This window comes from Rhinatrema bivittatum, chromosome 6, assembly GCF_901001135.1.
Source record: "Rhinatrema bivittatum chromosome 6, aRhiBiv1.1, whole genome shotgun sequence".
NCBI classification, from domain to species: domain Eukaryota; kingdom Metazoa; phylum Chordata; class Amphibia; order Gymnophiona; family Rhinatrematidae; genus Rhinatrema; species Rhinatrema bivittatum.
Window position 1 is genome coordinate 13,219,958 of NC_042620.1, and position 20,813 is coordinate 13,240,770.

A 20,813-nucleotide genomic window follows, 5' to 3' on the forward strand; every position below is an offset into this window, starting at 1 on the left:
TCCTCCACCCTCTTTAACATATATCTTCTTCCCCTCTGCTATCTACTTTCTAACCTCGGTCTCAATTTCTTCATGTCTGCGGATGATGTACAGATCCTCATCCCCATGCAAAAAACCCTACAAGAAACTCTAAACTTCTGGGAATCCTGTCTTGCCTCCATTAACTCTCTCTTAGACAGCCTCCAACTCGCTCTTAACACAGCAAAAACTGAAATCATCCTCATTTCCAACAAACTCGAGGTTACCTCACAGGCCTCTACTAAAACTACCCCCACAACCCTCCCCATCCTGCCATCTGTAAGAGACCTAGGTGTTGTATTAGACAAACACCTTAATTTTCATCCACACATCAAATCCCTTCTAAAAACCGGCTTCTATAAACTCCACATCCTCAAAAAGCTCAAACCCCTCCTCCACCTTCAAGACTTTCGCCTTGTATTGCAGTCCACAATCCTATCAAAATTAGACTACTGCAATTCACTTCTCCTAGGCCTGCCCTACGCCACAATTAAACCACTACAAATCTTGCAGAACTCCATGGCACGAATCATCACAGACACTCGTAAGAGAGAACACATCACACCCATTTTAAAAGAACTGCATTGGCTCCCCATCCCTTTCCGTATAAAATACAAAACCCTTACAATACTCCATAACATGCTTCACAAAAATACCCACGAATGGCTCAAGGAAACACCACGTTTCCGTACATCCAATCGTCCCTCCAGAGCCTCCACGGCGGGCACTTTACACATCCCACCCCTCAGAATAGCACACCACTCCACCACAAGAGAGAGAGCCTTTACCATAGTCGGCCCCTCCCTCTGGAACTCTCTTCCCACGTATCTCCGCCTTGAACCTTCCTTACCCAACTTCAAAAAAGGCATCAAAACCTGGCTTTTCTTACAAGCATACCCTGACTCCAATCAGACCTAAACCCCCTCCACTGCCACTTCCAATTCCCTTACCCCTTCTAATCCGTTGATGCATCCTAGGGAATTGCTGATTTTGTAAATTTGTTAATTTTTTATTCTCAGTTTTTTTTTAACACAGTTCCTATCAATTTCTCTCTCCCCTAGCACTTCACTACCTTTCTCCTTCCCGCAACTTCTGCGCTCACTGTCACCTGACCCCCATCCTCTCCTTTTTCCTTCACTGCTCCACCTCCCCCCTCCCTGTTATTTGTAATTTCCTCTTCCTCCTTTACAATGTTGATTGTGAACCGGCATGATGTGTCCTATGAATGTCGGTATATTTTAAAAGCATTTAAATAAATAAATAATAAATAAATAACCTCTTGGGAACTTCAAAATAGCCATAGGCTAGATCTCTAAAGCAAGAGAGAGAGAGAGAAGACTTGCAAGAAGGATAAGGAATGAGATCCTCCCATCGATTCTCAAGGGTGCGTTTCTTTGGAAGAGGAGGAACCCCCGACTGCCACCTGGCAGGACCCTCTCTTGGCTGCGAGGGAGAGGTGAAGCCCAAATCGTTCAGGACGGCGCACGCCTCCTCTACCGTGCAGGCGTGCGACGATTCCCCGTCTGTTGGTAAATGAAGAGCAGACCAGCATTACCTTCACCTTCTCCTTCCCTGGGGCGGCAGGAGAAAGGCCTGGAAATACTGCGCTCTTACGTCTCGGCTGGAAGATCTTCTCCTTCAGAGAAACCTTGCGGAAGCACCGCCAGGGACCTTACAGGACGCTCCGCTGGCTCCTCGTCCCGCCCCGGTATTTCTGGGCAGATGCCAGGCGCCGTCTGCTCGCAGTCTCCAAGTCCCGGGCCCTCCAGGACCCCCTAACATCTGTTTCCATTTGATCTGCGGGTGCTTTATGTGCCCCGCCGCGAGCTTTGGAGTGGGCGGGGGCAGAAATCTTCTAAATAAATAAATAAATAGTGCCTGCCTGAACCCAGCATAATCCTGCTAGGGCGTCTTTTCGGGATCCTGGTGGCAGGCTTGCTGGAGTCCGGAGAGGGGGAACAGGGGGGGGAACACCCCTTTAACTCTGGACAGTCCCACCCCGAACGCAATCAACCCTGACTTCGGTCCAGAGCGCTGGTCATGGACTGCTCAGCACCCCACCGTTATTTCACTGCACCTCTGTCTGTCTGTCTGTCTGTCTCTCTCTCTCTCAGCTTACCTTGAAGCCAGCGATGGCCCCGCACTGCAGGTCTGACTCGATGTTCCCCGGGTCCAGGTAGGCGATGCTCATCAGGAACCCGGGGCCCGTGAAGGCCCAGAGTTTCCGGAAGCTGAATCTGGGCTGAGAGGGGGGCGAGAGGTAAGGAGAGGGGGGGAAAAGGCAGAGAAAGTTAATACCGGAAAGCAGAGGAGCAGCAAATGCTCTTCACGCCGCTCTAACAACTACTAAAGGGTTAATTGTGAAAGGAGCGTGCATGCGCCCATAAACCAGCATCTTGGCAGGCGAGAGGAGAGACGCGCAGGTAGGCGCATATCACGTAAAGTACCCCCCCCCCCCCCCCGCTGACCCCTAGTGGATGCACTCATGGTGCAGACTTATCAGGTTCTGGAGGGAGCTGCAGCCCTTGGCTGAGGACTAACACTATGATGGCTGGGCTAGCTAGGGGGGGGGGGGGGGGGTTTTAAAAATGTAGATAAGCTACAGATGAGGTTTGTGGTGCTGACAGTCCATGGTAGCAGCAGGAGGCTGCTGGGGAAATCACAGCAGTCTCACACAAGGTTTTGCTTACACAATTGTTTGGTTTTTTTTCTGGACTTGTAGGAAACCAGCACCTCGGGGGCCACAGATGTGCCCTTTCAGATCTGTGCCGGCCCCGTGGCTCAGTGGCATAGCTATGGCTTCCATTTGCGAGCCGGGACTCTGCTCCCTGACCAGTCAGCGCTGCGGGGGATGCAGAGATGGCTCTCACAGCCCTTCAGGTGTGAAGAGGGGGGAGGAGCTTCACCTCTGGCCAGACTGGGAGTGCACATTAGCCGGGTTCTGGAGGGAGCTGCAGCTTGTGACACCCCCCCCCCCCCCCACTACCCCCGGCTGAGGATCATTGCTGCGATGGCTGAGCTGAGTTGGGAAATGGCAAAAATTAGAGGGGAAAATCCCGAGGTATTTGTGCCAGACACCAGTTCTGCTTCCAGGAGAAGACGACAGGTTCAAAAAAAAAAACAAAACTTTGCTAGCACACTGCCCTTCAGGCTTCTTTTGGCTAAAACTTTGCTGATCCTTACATCTGGTCCATAATCCTTCTTTTATTAAAGAAAACACTAAAGCAGGATCACTTTACATTGTGTTCTGCCAGAACCCCAGAAAGTTCATTTCAGGTAGAAAGCCTGCAGCATGGAGTGGAGACGTTTGCTTACCGAGCTCATCTGGGGAATGAGGATCTTCTCGTCCAGATAGGTCTGGGACTGCGCAGGGGCAATGGAGCCATAGCTCTGTCCTCTCTGACTCCGTGGCTCGGGACCTTCATGGCAACAGCAGCAGAAACAAACACAGGGTCCGTGAAAAGTGCAGGTGAGATCGGTTATCAGCCACAGAAACACAGCATTACCCCAAAAGAAGAGGCATCAGGGGAGCACCTGGCAGGATAACTGAGACCTGTGGGATGGGGGTCCCTGGGGCAGGCACTGATTCATTCATCAGGGGAGCACAGGCAGAATAACTGAGACCTGTGGGATGGGAGTCCCTGGGGCAGGCACTGATTCATTCATCAGGGGAGCACAGGCAGAGTAACTGAGACCTGCGGGATGGGCGGTCCCTGGGGCAGGCACTGATTCATTCATCAGGGGAGCACAGGCAGAATAACTGAGACCTGTGGGGATGGGAGTCCCTGGGGCAGGCACTGATTCATCATCAGGGAGCACAGGCAGAATAACTGAGACCTGCGGGATGGGGGTCCCTGGGGCAGGCACTGATTCATTCATCAGGGGAGCACAGGCAGAGTAACTGAGGACCTGTGGGATGGGAGTCCCTGGGGCAGGCACTGATGCATTCATCAGGGGAGCACAGGCAGAATAACTGAGACCTTTGGGATGGGAGTCCCTGGGGCAGGCACTGATTCATTCATCAGGGGAGCACAGGCAGAGTAACTGAGACCTGTGGGATGGGGGTCCCTGGGGCAGGCACTGATTCATTCATCAGGGGAGCACAGGCAGAAGTAACTGAGACCTGTGGGATGGGGGTCCCTGGGGCAGGCACTGATTCATTCATCAGGGGAGCACAGGCAGAATAACTGAGACCTGTGGGATGGGAGTCCCTGGGGCAGGCACTGATTCATTCATCAGGAGGGCACAGGCAGAATAACTGAGACCTGTGGGATGGGGGTCCCTGGGGCAGGCACTGATTCATTCATCAGGGGAGCACAGGCAGAATAACTGAGACCTGTGGGATGGGGTCCCTGGGGCAGGGCACTGATTCATTCATCAGGGAGCACAGGCAGAATAACTGAGACCTGTGGGATGGGGGTCCCTGGGGCAGGCACTGATTCATTCATCAGGGGGGCACAGGCAGAATAACTGAGACCTGCGGGATGGGGGTCCCTGGGGCAGGCACTGATTCATTCATCAGGGGGGCACAGGCAGAATAACTGAGACCTGTGGGATGGGAGTCCCTGGGGCAGGCACTGATTCATTCATCAGGGGAGCACAGGCAGAGTAACTGAGACCTGCGGGATGGGGGTCCCTGGGGCAGGCACTGATTCATTCATCAGGGGAGCACAGGCAGAGTAACTGAGACCTGCGGGATGGGGGTCCCTGGGGCAGGCACTGATTCATTCATCAGGGAGGGCACAGGCAGAGTAACTGAGACCTGTGGGATGGGGGTCCCTGGGGCAGGCACTGATTCATTCATCAGGAGGGCACAGGCAGAGTAACTGAGACCTGTGGGATGGGGGTCCCTGGGGCAGGCACTGATTCATTCATCAGGGGGGCACAGGCAGAGTAACTGAGACCTGTGGGATGGGGGTCCCTGGGGCAGGCACTGATTCATTCATCAGGAGGGCACAGGCAGAATAACTGAGACCTGTGGGATGGGGGGTCCCTGGGGCAGGCACTGATTCATTCATCAGGGGGGGCACAGGCAGAGTAACTGAGACCTGTGGGATGGGGGTCCCTGGGGCAGGCACTGATTCATTCATCAGGAGGGCACAGGCAGAATAACTGAGACCTGTGGGATGGGGGTCCCTGGGGCAGGCACTGATTCATTCATCAGGAGGGCACAGGCAGAATAACTGAGACCTGTGGGATGGGGGTCCCTGGGGCAGGCACTGATTCATTCATCAGGAGGGCACAGGCAGAATAACTGAGACCTGTGGGATGGGGGTCCCTGGGGCAGGCACTGATTCATTCATCAGGGGAGCACAGGCAGAATAACTGAGACCTGTGGGATGGGAGTCCCTGGGGCAGGCACTGATTCATTCATCAGGGGAGCACAGGCAGAATAACTGAGACCTGTGGGATGGGAGTCCCTGGGGCAGGCACTGATTCATTCATCAGGGGAGCACAGGCAGAATAACTGAGACCTGCGGGATGGGGGTCCCTGGGGCAGGCACTGATTCATTCATCAGGGGAGCACAGGCAGAGTAACTGAGACCTGCGGGATGGGGGTCCCTGGGGCAAGGCACTGATTCATTCATCAGGGGAGCACAGGCAGAATAACTGAGACCTGTGGGATGGGGGTCCCTGGGGCAGGCACTGATTCATTCATCAGGGGAGCACAGGCAGAAGTAACTGAGACCTGTGGGATGGGAGTCCCTGGGGCAGGCACTGATTCATTCATCAGGGGAGCACAGGCAGAGTAACTGAGACCTGTGGGATGGGAGTCCCTGGGGCAGGCACTGATTCATTCATCAGGGGAGCACAGGCAGAATAACTGAGACCTGTGGGATGGGGGTCCCTGGGGCAGGCACTGATTCATTCATCAGGGGAGCACAGGCAGAGTAACTGAGACCTGTGGGATGGGGGTCCGTGGGGCAGGCACTGATTCATTCATCAGGAGGAGCACAGGCAGAATAACTGAGACCTGTGGATGGGAGTCCTGGGGCAGGCACTGATTCATTCATCAGGGGGCACAGGCAGAATAACTGAGACCTGTGGGATGGGAGTCCCTGGGGCAGGCACTGATTCATTCATCAGTGGAGCACAGGCAGAATAACTGAGACCTGCGGATGGGGGGTCCCAGGGGCAGGCACTGATTCATTCATCAGGGGGGCACAGGCAGAATAACTGAGACCTGTGGGATGGGGGTCCCTGGGGCAGGCACTGATTCATCATCAGGGGAGCACAGGCAGAATAACTGAGACCTGCGGATGGGGGTCCCTGGGGCAGGCACTGATTCATTCATCAGGGGAGCACAGGCCAGAAGTAACTGAGACCTGCGGGATGGGGGTCCCTGGGGCAGGCACTGATTCATTCATCAGGGGAGCACAGGCAGAGTAACTGAGACCTGTGGGATGGGGGTCCCTGGGGCAGGCACTGATTCATTCATCAGGGGGGCACAGGCAGAGTAACTGAGACCTGTGGGATGGGGGTCCCTGGGGTAAGGCACTGATTCATTCATCAGGGGGGCACAGGCAGAATAACTGAGACCTGTGGGATGGGAGTCCCTGGGGCAGGCACTGATTCATTCATCAGGGGGGCACAGGCAGAGTAACTGAGACCTGTGGGATGGGGGTCCCTGGGGCAGGCACTGATTCATTCATCAGGAGGGCACAGGCAGAATAACTGAGACCTGTGGGATGGGGGTCCCTGGGGCAGGCACTGATTCATTCATCAGGAGGGCACAGGCAGAGTAACTGAGACCTGTGGGATGGGGGTCCCTGGGGCAGGCACTGATTCATTCATCAGGGGAGCACAGGCAGAATAACTGAGACCTGTGGGATGGGGGTCCCTGGGGCAGGCACTGATTCATTCATCAGGAGGGCACAGGCAGAGTAACTGAGACCTGTGGGATGGGGGTCCCTGGGGCAGGCACTGATTCATTCATCAGGAGGGCACAGGCAGAATAACTGAGACCTGTGGGATGGGGGTCCCTGGGGCAGGCACTGATTCATTCATCAGGAGGGCACAGGCAGAATAACTGAGACCTGTGGGGATGGGAGTCCCTGGGGCAGGGCACTGATTCATTCATCAGGAGGGCACAGGCAGAATAACTGAGACCTGTGGGATGGGGGTCCCTGGGGCAGGCACTGATTCATTCATCAGGGGAGCACAGGCAGAATAACTGAGACCTGTGGGATGGGAGTCCCTGGGGCAGGCACTGATTCATTCATCAGGGGAGCACAGGCAGAATAACTGAGACCTGTGGGATGGGAGTCCCTGGGGCAGGCACTGATTCATTCATCAGGGGAGCACAGGCAGAATAACTGAGACCTGTGGGATGGGAGTCCCTGGGGCAGGCACTGATTCATTCATCAGGGGAGCACAGGCAGAGTAACTGAGACCTGTGGGATGGGGGTCCCTGGGGCAGGCACTGATTCATTCATCAGGGGAGCACAGGCAGAATAACTGAGACCTGTGGGATGGGAGTCCCTGGGGCAGGCACTGATTCATTCATCAGGGGAGCACAGGCAGAGTAACTGAGACCTGCGGGATGGGGGTCCCTGGGGCAGGCACTGATTCATTCATCAGGGGGGGCACAGGCAGAATAACTGAGACCTGCGGGATGGGGGTCCCTGGGGCAGGCACTGATTCATTCATCAGGGGAGCACAGGCAGAGTAACTGAGACCTGTGGGATGGGGGTCCCTGGGGCAGGCACTGATTCATTCATCAGGGGAGCACAGGCAGAATAACTGAGACCTGTGGGATGGGAGTCCCTGGGGCAGGCACTGATTCATTCATCAGGGGAGCACAGGCAGAGTAACTGAGACCTGCGGGATGGGGGTCCCTGGGGCAGGCACTGATTCATTCATCAGGGGGGCACAGGCAGAATAACTGAGACCTGCGGGATGGGGGTCCCTGGGGCAGGCACTGATTCATTCATCAGGGGAGCACAGGCAGAGTAACTGAGACCTGCGGGATGGGGGTCCCTGGGGCAGGCACTGATTCATTCATCAGGGGAGCACAAGCAGAATAACTGAGACCTGCGGGATGGGGGTCCCTGGGGCAGGCACTGATTCATTCATCAGGGGAGCACAGGCAGAATAACTGAGACCTGTGGGATGGGAGTCCCTGGGGCAGGCACTGATTCATTCATCAGGGGATCACAGGCAGAATAACTGAGACCTGCGGGATGGGGGTCCCTGGGGCAGGCACTGATTCATTCATCAGGGGAGCACAGGCAGAATAACTGAGACCTGCGGGATGGGGGTCCCTGGGGCAGGCACTGATTCATTCATCAGGGGAGCACAGGCAGAATAACTGAGACCTGTGGGATGGGGGTCCCTGGGGCAGGCACTGATTCATTCATCAGGAGGGCACAGGCAGAGTAACTGAGACCTGCGGGATGGGGGTCCCTGGGGCAGGCACTGATTCATTCATCAGGGGAGCACAGGCAGAGTAACTGAGACCTGCGGGATGGGGGTCCCTGGGGCAGGCACTGATTCTTCAGAAGCCCACAAGGTTCACAGAAAATACAGCTTTTCTGTAGTTCCTCCAACTTAATATTGTGGCTAAGTTGTTTTTGAATCTTGACCTCTTAGTTCTGGGATGTCTCTATTAATGCATCTTAAGTGGCTGTGAGAGCCGTGGTCTGCTAAGAAAAGGGAGGAATTGTGCCTGAAATGAGAGGGAATTAATTCCACTTTGTCTACTTTAAACTTTTGGAGTGGAAAGAAGGAAATTGAGAGGAGAAAGGAAGCAGATTGGTGGCATCGGGTGAGATGGGGGAAATTGTCAGAGCTGCTAAGTACTTTTCACGCACGCCTACTCTTAATCTGCCATCCCAGTTCCTTTCCCCCACCCCCCACACCCCCCTCCTAATCCACTCTACCCTACACCCTGACTCCTTCCTCCCCCCCACCCCCATCCTTCCTCTTCCCTCCTTAACCTACCCTCCCCCCACTCCCTCGTCTTGTATATAGAACGTACATAATAGATTGTATATAGCATGTACATTACTCCTGCTTTTTGTAAATTAACCCTGTACTCCCCTCCCCTGTTCCCAGCATACTCATTAGCTCCAAGTTACTGCCCTGCCCCTTCCCCCTCCTCCCCCCCAGTTAAAATATCAGTTACAATGTAAAGCCCTGTTGGCTGATTTTGCTGTTGTCTGGAAACCGATGTGATGTCTCGTGCGAATGTCGGTATAGAAAAATGTTAAATAAATAAAATAAATAAAATACTAATTATTAAGCTTTTTAATTGGAATTGTATCTGAGATAGATCAATCTTTTGGCTGAGTTTATCTACTGTAACTGTCTCTGGGCTGAAAGGATGAGCATGTAAACAAGTGTAAATAAATAAAATAAATGAATCAAAGGCGAGGTGGATGGAAAAACTGGATCCTACTTGCTAATTTCCTTTCCTTGAGTCCTGCTAAACCCCTCCAGGCCAGTGGGTTTGCTCCATCCACTAACTGATGGAGCGAGCGGACTCGCCCTTTTCCAGGACATCACCTCTGGCTATAAGGGAGGGAAAGATTAGGAGTTTGCCAGTAACCTTCTGTCAAAGCAATAAAATGCAAAATGTCTTCTTCACTTAAACCCTACAAACAGGGGGGGGGGGTGGAATCCTCTGATAGCACCCGTTAAAGGGGAGCAGAGAGGGAGAACAGCAGCTTTACAATTTCCTGAGAGAGAGAAAAAAAATCACAGACTTTCTTGAAAAAAAAAAAATCCTAACTACACCTCCCCCTAAGGTGTAGTTCAGTTTCACACAAAATTTTAAGCTCATTAAGTGGTTTTGCTTAAATTTTGCGAACAGCTTCACAAATGCAAAATTCTGTGCATTAAAATAGCAAATAGAGCTCACAAAATTTCAAAAACATAATTATATGCACTATTTGCTGTAATGCGCAAAAGCTGTTTGCAGATTTGAACTTTGGCCTTTATGCATGTTGCTCTAGCATGGAGCACCTGTGACTCCCCCCATCAGTAATGCAGCAGGTTGGAAGGTCTGGGATTCTCCCCCTCCTTTTTAGTGACTCTACAAGATGAGTGTGGGGTAAAAGGGGCGCTCAGAGAAAACAAGGGATGCCCAGGAAGACAAGAAAATAGCAGAACAATTAAATTAATTCTTTGCCTCAGTCTTTACTGAGGAGAGTATCGGGGAGATACCTACACCAGAAACATTCTTTGAGGGTGGTGATTTAGAGGAACTGAAGCAAATGCTGGTGAAACAGAGAGATAAAATATAGCAAATCGACAAACTAAAGAGTAACAAATCACCGGGACCAGATGGCATACACCCCAGAGTTCTGAAAGAACTCTAAAATGAAATTGCAGACTTATTATTAGTAATCTCTAACTTCTCTTCCAAATCAGCTATGGAACCTGAGGATTGGAGGGTGGCCAACCTAATGCCCATTTTTCAAAAAGGTTCCAGAGGCCATGTGAGAAACTTCAGACCGGTGAGCTTGATGTCCGTGCCAGGCAGAATGGTAAAAGCTATTCTGAAAAACCAAATTACTGGCTATCTGGATAGATACAGATCAATGGGATAGATTTAGCAAAGGCACGTCTTATGTTACAAATCTGTTAGATTTTCTTGAAGGGGTTACTAAACATATGGACAAGGGTGAGTTGCTTGATATGGTGCACCTGGATTTTCAAAGCCCCTCATTAAAGATTCATCAGGAAATTCAAGTCAGGAGGTAAGAGGCAGTGTCCTGCTGTGGATTGGTAACAGGCTAACAGATAAGAAACAGAGTAGGACTGAGCGCTCATTTCTCTCAATAGAGGAAGGTAAATAGGAGAGTGTCCCAGGGATCTGTACCCAGATCAGTGCTTTCTAACATATTTATAAATGATTTGGGAAAAGGCAGCAATGAGTGAGGCGATCAGCTTTGCAAATGTCACAACATTATTCAAAGCAGTTAAATTGCAAGCCGACTGGGGGACTTAGCAGATAACATTGAATGTGGACAAGTGCAAAATGATTAATCCAAACTATAGGTTCATGCTGCTGGCTTCCATCACCCAAGCCAGGTTTAAGAGTACGGTGCCCATAGGTAGAGGGACCAGGAAAGGAGATTTCACCTCCCAAAATCAGAGATCAGCAGAGGACTTCCACTTTTTGGCCACCTTCAAAGTTTGGAATCCTTGTCATATGCCTATGTTTCCTAAATCCAGCCCTGATGTCTCCACCCAGCAAAAGGAAGTTGGAGTTACTGTGGATAATACTTTGAAATCCTCTGCACAGTGTGCAGCACTGGTGGTGAAGAAAGCAAATTAGGAAAGGAACGGAGAATAAAACAGAGAATATCCTAATGCCTCTGTATTGCTCCATGGTGCAACCTCATCCTGAGTATTGTGTGCAGTTCTGGTCACCACATCTCAAGAAAGATAGAGCAGAATTAGAAAAGGTGCAGAGAAGGGCGACCAAAATAATAAAGGGGATGGAAGAATTCCCCTATGAGGAAAGGCTAAAGAGGTTAGGACTCTTCAGCTTGCAGAAGAGACGGCTGAGGGGAGGAGATATGATAGAAAATTATAAAGTAATGAATGGAGTGGAACAGGTAGACAGGGAACAGTAATTTATCCTTTCCAATAGTACTAGGGCCAGGGGTCACTCCATGAAAGTAATAGGTAGCACATTTAAAACAAATCAGAGAAAATATTCTCACACTCAGCACACAATTAAACTATGGAATTTGTTGCCAGAGGATGTGGTGAAAGCAATTAACATAGCTGGGTTGAAAAAGGTTTTAGCAAGCTTCCTGGAGGAAAACTCCGTAAACCACTATTAGCCCTGCTTATCTCTGGTTATGAGCAAGGATTGGATCCTGCCAGGTTCTTGTGACCTGGATTGATGCTGGGCGCACTGGACCCTTGATCTGACCCAGCATGGCAAATATTAAGTTGGAGAGTCTGGGTAGAAAATGTGAGCAAGCCGTCTGAGACCTAGAACTCAGAAAGTGTACAGAGTTCAGATCATTGCAAAATGAATTGCGCATTACCACCATGGTTTTACAGAAAGGGAACTGCTCATGGATTTTTCCTTCTGCACACATCCTCTTTTGTTTCAGCTGATTTCCGTCCTAGACCAATGTCCCTAAAAGAAATCTTCCCTCTTAGCACTTTCTCTCCCACTTCCTTTCACTGTCACCTCACATCCTACTGAACCTGTGGACATCCAGGGCACTTTTATTTACAGTCACGAGACAAGGAATGAATGAGCTGGCCATGCCAAAGCACTTCTGAGACACATTACCAGGGGAAAGTGTATGTAGGAAGAAGCCTGCACTGCTGGTGTCCGTGCTGTCCCTGTTCTGTGGTCGGGCAGTGTATATGTGTGTGTGTGTGAGAGAGAGAAGCTGGTACTGTTCGTTGTGTGTGTGTGTGTGTGTGTGTGTGTGTGTGTGTGTGTGTGTGAGAGAGAGAGAGAAGCTGGTACTGCTCGTTGTGTGTGTGTGAGAGAGAGAGAGAGAGAGAAGCTGGTACTGCTCGTTTTGTGTGTGTGTGTGTGTATGAGAGAGAGAGAGAGAGAGAGAAGCTGGTACTGCTCGTTGTGTGTGTGTGAGAGAGAGAGAGAGAGAGAAGCTGGTACTGCTCATTGTGTGTGTGTGTGTGTGTGTATGTGTATGAGAGAGAGAGAGAGAGAGAGGCAGGTACTGCTTGTTGTGTGTGTGTGTGTGTGTGTGTGTGTGTGTATGAGAGAGAGAGAGAGAGAAGAGCTGGTACTGCTCGTTGTGTGTGTGTGTGTATGTGTATGAGAGAGAGAGAGAGAGAGGCAGGTACTGCTTGTTGTGTGTGTGTGAGTGTGTGTATGAGAGAGAGAGAGAGAAGAGCTGGTACTGCTCGTTGTGTGTGTTTGTGTGTGTGTGTGTGAGAGAGAGAGAGAGAAACTGGTACTGCTCGTTATGTGTGTGTGTGTGTGAGAGAGAGAGAGAGAAACTGGTACTGCTCGTTATGTGTGTGTGTGTGTATGAGAGAGAGAGAGAGAGGCTGGTACTGCTTGTTGTGTGTGTGTGAGAGAGAGAGAGGCTGGTACTGCTTGTTGTGTGTTTGTATGTGTGTGTGTGTATGAGAGAGAGAGAGAGAGAGAGAAGCTGGTATTGCTCTTGTGTCTGTGAGACGCTGGTACTGCTCGTGTGTGTGTGTGAGAAGCTGATTCAGCTTGTGTGTGTGTGTGAGAAGCTGGCACTGCTTGTGTGTGGGTGAGTGTGTGAGAAGCTGGTACTGCTCGTGTGTGTGTGAGAAGCTGGCACTGCTAATGTGTGGGTGTGTGTGTGAGAAGCTGGTACAGCTCGTGTGTGGGTGTGTGGGTGAGTGTGTGAGAATCTGGCACTGCTCGTGTGTGGGTGAGTGTGTGAGAAGCTGGTACTGCTCGTGTGTGTGTGTGAGAAGCTGGCACTGCTAATGTGTGGGTGTGGGTGTGAGAAGCTGGTACAGCTCGTGTGTGGGTGTGGGTGTGAGAATCTGGCACTGCTCGTGTGTGGGTGTGGGTGTGAGAAGCTGGTACAGCTCGTGTGTGGGTGAGTGTGTGAGAAGCTGGTGCAGCTCGTGTGTGGGTGAGTGTGTGAGAAACTGGTGCTGCTCGTGTGTGGGTGAGAAGCTGGCACTGCTCATGTGTGGGTGTGTGTGTGAGAAGCTGGCACTGCTAATGTGTGGGTGTGGGTGTGAGAAGCTGGTACAGCTCGTGTGTGGGTGTGGGTGTGAGAATCTGGCACTGCTCGTGTGTGGGTGTGGGTGTGAGAAGCTGGTACAGCTCGTGTGTGGGTGAGTGTGTGAGAAGCTGGTGCAGCTCGTGTGTGGGTGAGTGTGTGAGAAACTGGCACTGCTCGTGTGTGGGTGAGAAGCTGGCACTGCTCATGTGTGGGTGTGTGTGTGAGAAGCTGGCACTGCTCATGTGTGGGTGTGTGTAGTTATATCGTATCTCCAAATTCAATATTTGGTTCAGTACCTGAGAAGAGGGTTTTGAGTACATTGGGGGCCAGGGCTATATATGGAACAATAAAGGTCTCTGCTATAGCGATGACCTGCATCTTTCTGAGAGAGAATAAAGAAACTTGGATTATACATTGGCAGGTGTTTAAACTAGAGGAGGGGCTGGCAGACTGAAGATGATTGATTCAGGCTGTGACCTCAGACAAACAAGGTGAGGAGCTCTTGAGGTCATCCTGAGCAGATATGGGGCTGTCTGGAGTTTAAGCAAGGCGAGGAGAAACAGCTGGAAGGCCAGGAGTACAAATACCCAGAGGCTGGGCAATAACGTTCCAGATGTGCAAGCCCTAACGGAACGGAGAGGGTTTTTTCTTCCATCCAAGGAAACGACCAGAAGCTGGGGTGGTGAAGAGGCAGTCCCTTCCCTTTGAGGAAGATGGCCAGGAGAAACAGGAGGTCCCTCATGTGGAGGATGCCGGGGGACCCTACACGCTATGGGACCGGGGAAGTGGGGAAACCGAGGGGCGATCGGGCTCCAAGGAGTCGTGAGTAGTTCTGGGAAATGAAACTGTCTGTGCCTTTTTGGAAGTAGATGTTGGTATGGTAGACCAAGGCAGAAGACTGAGTGCATGAAGAGTGTTGAGTACGGTTTAAGGGCGTGAACCCAATTCCTTCGTAGAGGGCTGAGGTGGGGGTTAAACTTGAACAGGAATCTGGAAGTGCTGAGCCTGTCCCTTGTGGTGTGGGGAGGGAAAGAATGGAAAATATTCCTGGTAAAACGGTGACATTGGGAGAGTTATTGGATTTTCATGTGAAGGCTGAGTGGCTACTACACAAAGTCCTAGAGAGCGAGTGAGGCTACAAACCAAATCCCACTGCTGCCCCTCGCACTTTGTTGCCTGAGCTATAAAACTGAGATTATAATCCCTCTGGGGGAAGGAAAATCCCTGCTGCCTGTTTGAAAGTACCTGAAAGGTGGAATATAAATCAAATAAAATAGAGTTTGCTTGTGGGGAGGAGATGTTAATTCTGTGAATTCTGACTCCTCAGCACCGATGGTGGTGCCCATTATTAGCACAGTGTGCAGAGCTGCTGGCTGAGAACCCAGAACTGAAGTCTGAGCTTATTTTATTTGCAGATTGGGTCTCTCTGCTTCTGCTTTCTTTGTGCCAGCACTGGGCAGTGGTAGTGGGGTCAGAGTTCATGGAGGGGAGAAGGATGTGCTCCTCCCTGTCCAGTCAGGAGTTACCCTGCTGTCTCCATTCAGGTCCACTTCACCCTCTGCAGGACCATTTTATTGGGCCGATACAGTACAGTGTGCTCCGGTGGAGGTGGAGCGCACTGTTAACCTGCGTTTGGACGCGCGTTTTCGACGTGCTAGCTTTACCCCTTATTCAGTAAGGGGTAATAGCGCGTCAAAAATGCGCGTCCAACCCCCTGAACCTAATAGCGCCCGCAACATGCAAATGCATGTTGCGGGCGCTATTAGGTATTCCCGTGCGATTCAGTAAGTAAAATGTGCAGCCAAGCTGCACATTTTACTTTCAAAAATTAGTGCCTACCCAAAGGCAGGCGTTAATTTCTCCGGGCACCGGGAAAGTGCACAGAAAAGCAGTAAAAACTGCTTTTCTGTGCACCCTCCGACTTAATATCATGGCGATATTAAGTCGGAGGCCCCAAAAGTAAAAAATAATTTAAATGTAAAACCAGCTCGCGGCTCGTGGGTTGAAAACTGGACACTCAATTATGCCAGCGTCCGTTTTCCGAACCCGTGGCTGTCAGCGGACTCGAGAACCGATGCAGGCAAAATTGAGCGTCGGCTGTCAAACTCGCTGACCGCCGCCGCTCCTGTCCAAAAAGAGGCACTAGGGACGCGCTAGTGTCCCTAGCACCTCTTTTTACCGCAGGCCCTCATTTGCATGCGGGCCGATACTAAATTGCGCGCACAGGAGCGTGGCCTGGGCGCTCGCCGGCTCTCCCACACTTCTTTCTGTATCGGCCCGATGTTAGGTAAGGAGGAGTCGCACAAAACTCAAAAATATCAAAATGAGGAAGAACCTTAAGAAGAGACAGGTGGGGGCAGGGGGGTGGGAGAAGTGGGAGAACAGGAAAGCAAGAGAAAGAACAAGGCTCCCTGTTAGGAAAGGAAATAAAATGTAACAGGAAAAAGTTTACAATTAGGTGGTTGACAAAGTAAAAGCAAATCGATCTGCATTGGAACAATCTTCGAAAGAGAAGCATTTCTGGTGAAGCATCCATCCATCCACTCGTCCTTCGGTGTCCGTCCGTCCTGTAATATCCATGATCCCTGCACCCACTCCCACAGCACACATTGGCCAGCTCTGTCCTGAAGTCTCCTCCAGCTCTGCCAGTCTGAGTCCCTGCTCTGTCCCTAGTGCGTTTACTCTGAGCCCCTCAGGGAGCTCCTCCTTATCTCTTCCCCCCCTCCCCATGGTCTCCCGGGTGCTTCCAGACAGGCAGGGACCTGGGGAGGGTGAGTTCTGTCTCTTTGGTCCGGGACCTTCTCCCGGGAGATGCGGAGAGAGCCTGCCTGCATTCATAGTGACTTCCAGTGCCCCTCAGATAATGAAACCTACCTGCAGCATCGCACGTCATGGCTTGGCTTGGCTTGGCTTGGGTCTGTAATGCACCGATCCCAGCAGGGGGAAAGCTGCTCTCCCTCTGAGCCCGGGCTGGAGAAAGGACCGGAGCTTCCTGCTCGAGCACCGCCGCCCAGGCTGCTGACAGCAGAGCCGCAGAAGAGGAAGTCCCTGCAGGGACCGCGAAGAAAGAGGCGATTCACGTGGGAGCCTGGGCAGAAGCAGCAAACAGCTGCATGCAGGCTCTATAACCTCCCCTGCGGACCTGCCCGCGGATCTCCCCCTCTATAACCTCCCCTGCGGACCTGCCCACGGATCCCCCTCCCCGTTCTATAACCTCCCCTGCGGACCTGCCCACGGATCCCCCCTCCCCGCTCTATAACCTCCCCTGCGGACCTGCCGTGGATCCCATCCACCCCCCCGCTCTATAACCTCCCCTGAGGACCTGCCCACGGATCCCCCCTCCCCGCTCTATAACCCCCCCCTGCGGACCTGCCCGTGGATCCCATCCCCCCCCCCCCCCCGCTCTATAACCTCCCCTGCGGACCTGCCTGTGGATCCATTCCCCCCCCCCCCCCCCGCTCTATAACCTCCCCTGCGGACCTGCCTGTGGATCCCATCCCCCCCCCCCCCCCCCCCCCGCTCTATAACTTCCCCTGCGGACCTGCCTGTGGATCCCATCCCCCCCCCCCCCCCCCCCCGCTCTATAACCTCCCCTGCGGACCTGCCTGTGGGATCCCATTCCCCCCCCTCCCGCTCTATAACCTCCCCTGCGGACCTGCCCGTGGATCCCATCCCCCCCCCCCCCCGCTCTATAACCTCCCCTGCGGACCTGCCCGCGGATCCCCCCCCGCTCTATAACCTCCCCTGCGGACCTGCCTGTGGATCCCCCTGCTCTATAACCTCCCCCGCGGACCTGCCCGCGGATACCCCCCCTGCCCACGGATTCCCCCCCCCCCCCTCCATAATCTCACCTGCGGGCTCGCCCACGGATCCCCCTTCCCCACCTCTATAAACTCATCTGCGGACTCGCCCATGGATTCCTCCTGAGCTCTGGCACTGGGTGATTCCCCCCCCATCTGGAGGTTTTGTCATCCTCCCTCCTCCATAAACATTTTCAGTGCCATTGGCGAGTGCCCCGTCCTCACTTCATGGCTGGCGTGTCAGCACAGCCCTCCCTCTCATCCGAAGGTGCCCCTCTGCCAAGGCAGGGCGATCACTGAGCTCCCTGTCCTACAGGACAGGCTGAACCACTCCTGGTGCACAGGGCCTTGTACGTCTGAGTTCCCTGAGAAGAGCAGGAATTCCCAGTGCCTGCATGAAATGAGCCAGGATGGCAGTCAAAGACTGTGTGGCCCATTCAGTCTTTCCAACCAGACCAACTGAGCTAGTTTTACACTCCCTCCCACTCCCTCGGAGATCCCTTGCGCTTGTCCTATGCTTCCCTGAATTCAGATACTGTGGGAGGCTGTTCCACGCCTCCACCAACCTCTCCGTAAAGAAATATTTCCTTAGATTACTCCTGAGTCTACCCCCTCTCACCCTCATCCCATGACCCCGAGCCTCCTGTGCATGGAAACCTTGGAGGTATTTGAATGTCTCCATCCCGCTTTCCTGTGGGGCATTCACGCTTAGATCTGCCCTAGGGGGAAGGGTGGGATAGGGGAGATGTGATAGAGGCAGGGAGTAAAGGAAGAATCATTGTCAGGGGACACTCAGAAGGGTTTCCAAGGTTGCACAAGCAGCAGACAGGGTTCAGTTTGTTTCCTCGGTTTCCTCATGAGTAAGAGCCCGGGCTCCTGAGGAGATTAACAGGTAGGGGAAACCCCCGGTTCTCACAGCACAGAAACAGCTCCACTGGGTAATGATAGGACTGTCCCAACACATTATTATTAATTATTATTATTATTATTAGAGACCTGGCTCTTCAGCCAGCTGAGCCACGCACTAGACAGAGCATCCCCTGATCTGCCTCACAGACCTTCCCCTGCCCTGGACTCGCTGAAGCAGGATGGTGGGAAAGGCAGGGATACAAGGACCCTCTCTCACTTATTATGATAAGGAACAACACAAGAGACACACAATGTATATATACACATAATGTATTTCCCCACAATATTTTAATCAGTTACAAAAAACATTTTAACAATTTCTTTTACAAAATGTATGATGTTGAAATACAAAATATATTATCACTGGACCATGTCCCAAACAATTCAAAACACAGTAAAAGATAAAAACATGAATCGCCATTCACACACACTCATACTGTAACACACCCATCAAAACACACTAAAAATGGTTCAATATACAAAAACATCTCACATTAAATCCCAATAAAAAAAATAGGAGACAAAAATTCTTCTTCTTCTTCAATGTGTCACCTCCTCTTCATCTGGAAGCACACACTGTTTTCAGTGAATCCGAGCTTATGCAAAAATATTGACAGATTCTGGATGCCTCTTCCCTCACCTTTCTGAGCCTCTGAAAAGCTCTTCCCTTAAACTTCCTTGTAATCCTGACAAAAAAAAATTCTTTTCACCTTCTAAACCGAGGGCGTCCTCAGGAGAAAATTATTGAAATCCTCCAAACCTCACTTTGTAGTTTTATGACAAATCTCATATCACATTGTTTACCACATCCAACACTTCCATCTCTCGTCTCTACTCCGCTGAATCAAAGATCATCCCGTCCTATAGCGACAAGACCTCGATGCCCAACCATGCAAAGATAACCCGGCCTGCCTCGGAAATGCCCAACCATGCAAAGATAACCCGGCCTGCCTGGGAAATGCCCAACCATGCAAAGATAACCCGGCCTGCCTGGGAAATGCCCAACCATGCAAAGATAACCCGGCCTGCCTGGGAAATGCCCAACCATGCAAAGATAACCCGGCCTGCCTCGGAAATGCCCAACTATGCAAAGATAACCTGGCCTGCCTCTGAAATGCCCAACCATGCAAAGATAACCTGGCCTGCCTCTGAAATGCCCAACTATGCAAAGATAACCTAGCCTGCCTCTGAAATGCCCAACCATGCAAAGATAACCCGGCCTGCCTGGGAAATGCCCAACCATGCATGCAAAGATAACCCGGCCTGCCTGGGAAATGCCCAACTATGCAAAGATAACCTGGCCTGCCTCTGAAATGCCCAACCATGCAAAGATAACCCGGCCTGCCTGGGAAATGCCCAACTATGCAAAGATAACCCGGCCTGCCTCGGAAATGCCCAACCATGCAAAGATAACCCGGCCTGCCTCGGAAATGCCTAACCATGCAAAGATAACCCGGCCTGCCTCTGAAATGCCCAACCATGCAAAGATAACCCGGCCTGCCTCGGAAATGCCCAACCATGCAAAGATAACCCGGCCTGCCTCGGAAATGCCCAACCATGCAAAGATAACCCGGCCTGCCTGGGAAATGCCCAACCATGCAAAGATAACCCGGCCTGCCTCGGAAATGCCCAACCATGCAAAGATAACCTGGCCTGCCTGGGAAATGCCCAACCATGCAAAGATAACCCGGCCTGCCTCGGAAATGCCCAACCATGCAAAGATAACCTGGCCTGCCTCGGAAATGCCCAACCATGCAAAGATAACCCGGCCTGCCTCGGAAATGCCCAACCATGCAAAGATAACCCGGCCTGCTCTGAAATGCCCAACCATGCAAAGATAACCTGGCCTGCCTCGGAAATACCCAACCATGCAAAGATAACCTGGCCTGCCTCGGAAATACCCAACCATGCAAAGATAACCCGGCCTGCCTCGGAAATACCCAACCATGCAAAGATAACCTGGCCTGCCTCGGAAATGCCCATCGCGCCACTGGTGCAGATGCAATGCTAGTTTATGCTTTCATGGCTGGACCCTGAGGTCCCGTCGCCACAGCATGGAATGACACCTGATTCAGCCCAAGTATCAGGGGGGCTTGACACCTGCCCTCAGGTCGAGCTGGAGTGGCAAACGATTCCATTTACTCCCATGGAATGAACACCCTCAGGCCTGGCTTTGGAAAGACACAAAAACACATTTTTTTTTCCCAGCAAGTCGAGCCTTTTCTCAGCCCAGAAGGGCTCCCACGTGCTTGCAGGTTCAGCCGGGTCCCTGAATGCTGGGGAAAGGAGGAAATTGACCCGGAATCCCTCCCACCCATCAAGATGTAGGGCACAGTTATTTGACTATTTCGGTGGGAGAGTGGGCTGGTGCCCCTCTCCCGGGCATTTTTCTGTACGGTCTGAAATAGGCCCACCCATCAAGAAAGCC

General features: G+C 52.0%; 1 protein-coding gene across 2 annotated transcripts in view; it reads right to left on the reverse strand.

Moving 5' to 3' along the window:
* SLC11A1 (solute carrier family 11 member 1) overlaps positions 1-16,669 on the reverse strand; it is an 87,343-nt gene extending 70,674 nt beyond the window's left edge. For both annotated transcript variants that reach the window (XM_029605058.1, XM_029605057.1), the window contains exons 1-3: positions 16,551-16,669; positions 3,334-3,437; positions 2,138-2,260 (exon numbers count right to left, since the gene is read on the reverse strand). In XM_029605058.1, the coding sequence (XP_029460918.1) occupies positions 2,138-2,260; positions 3,334-3,437; positions 16,551-16,569 (246 nt within the window). In that variant the 5' untranslated portion in view covers positions 16,570-16,669. The remainder of the gene's footprint in view (positions 1-2,137; positions 2,261-3,333; positions 3,438-16,550) is intronic.
* Positions 16,670-20,813: the final 4,144 nt, after the last annotated feature.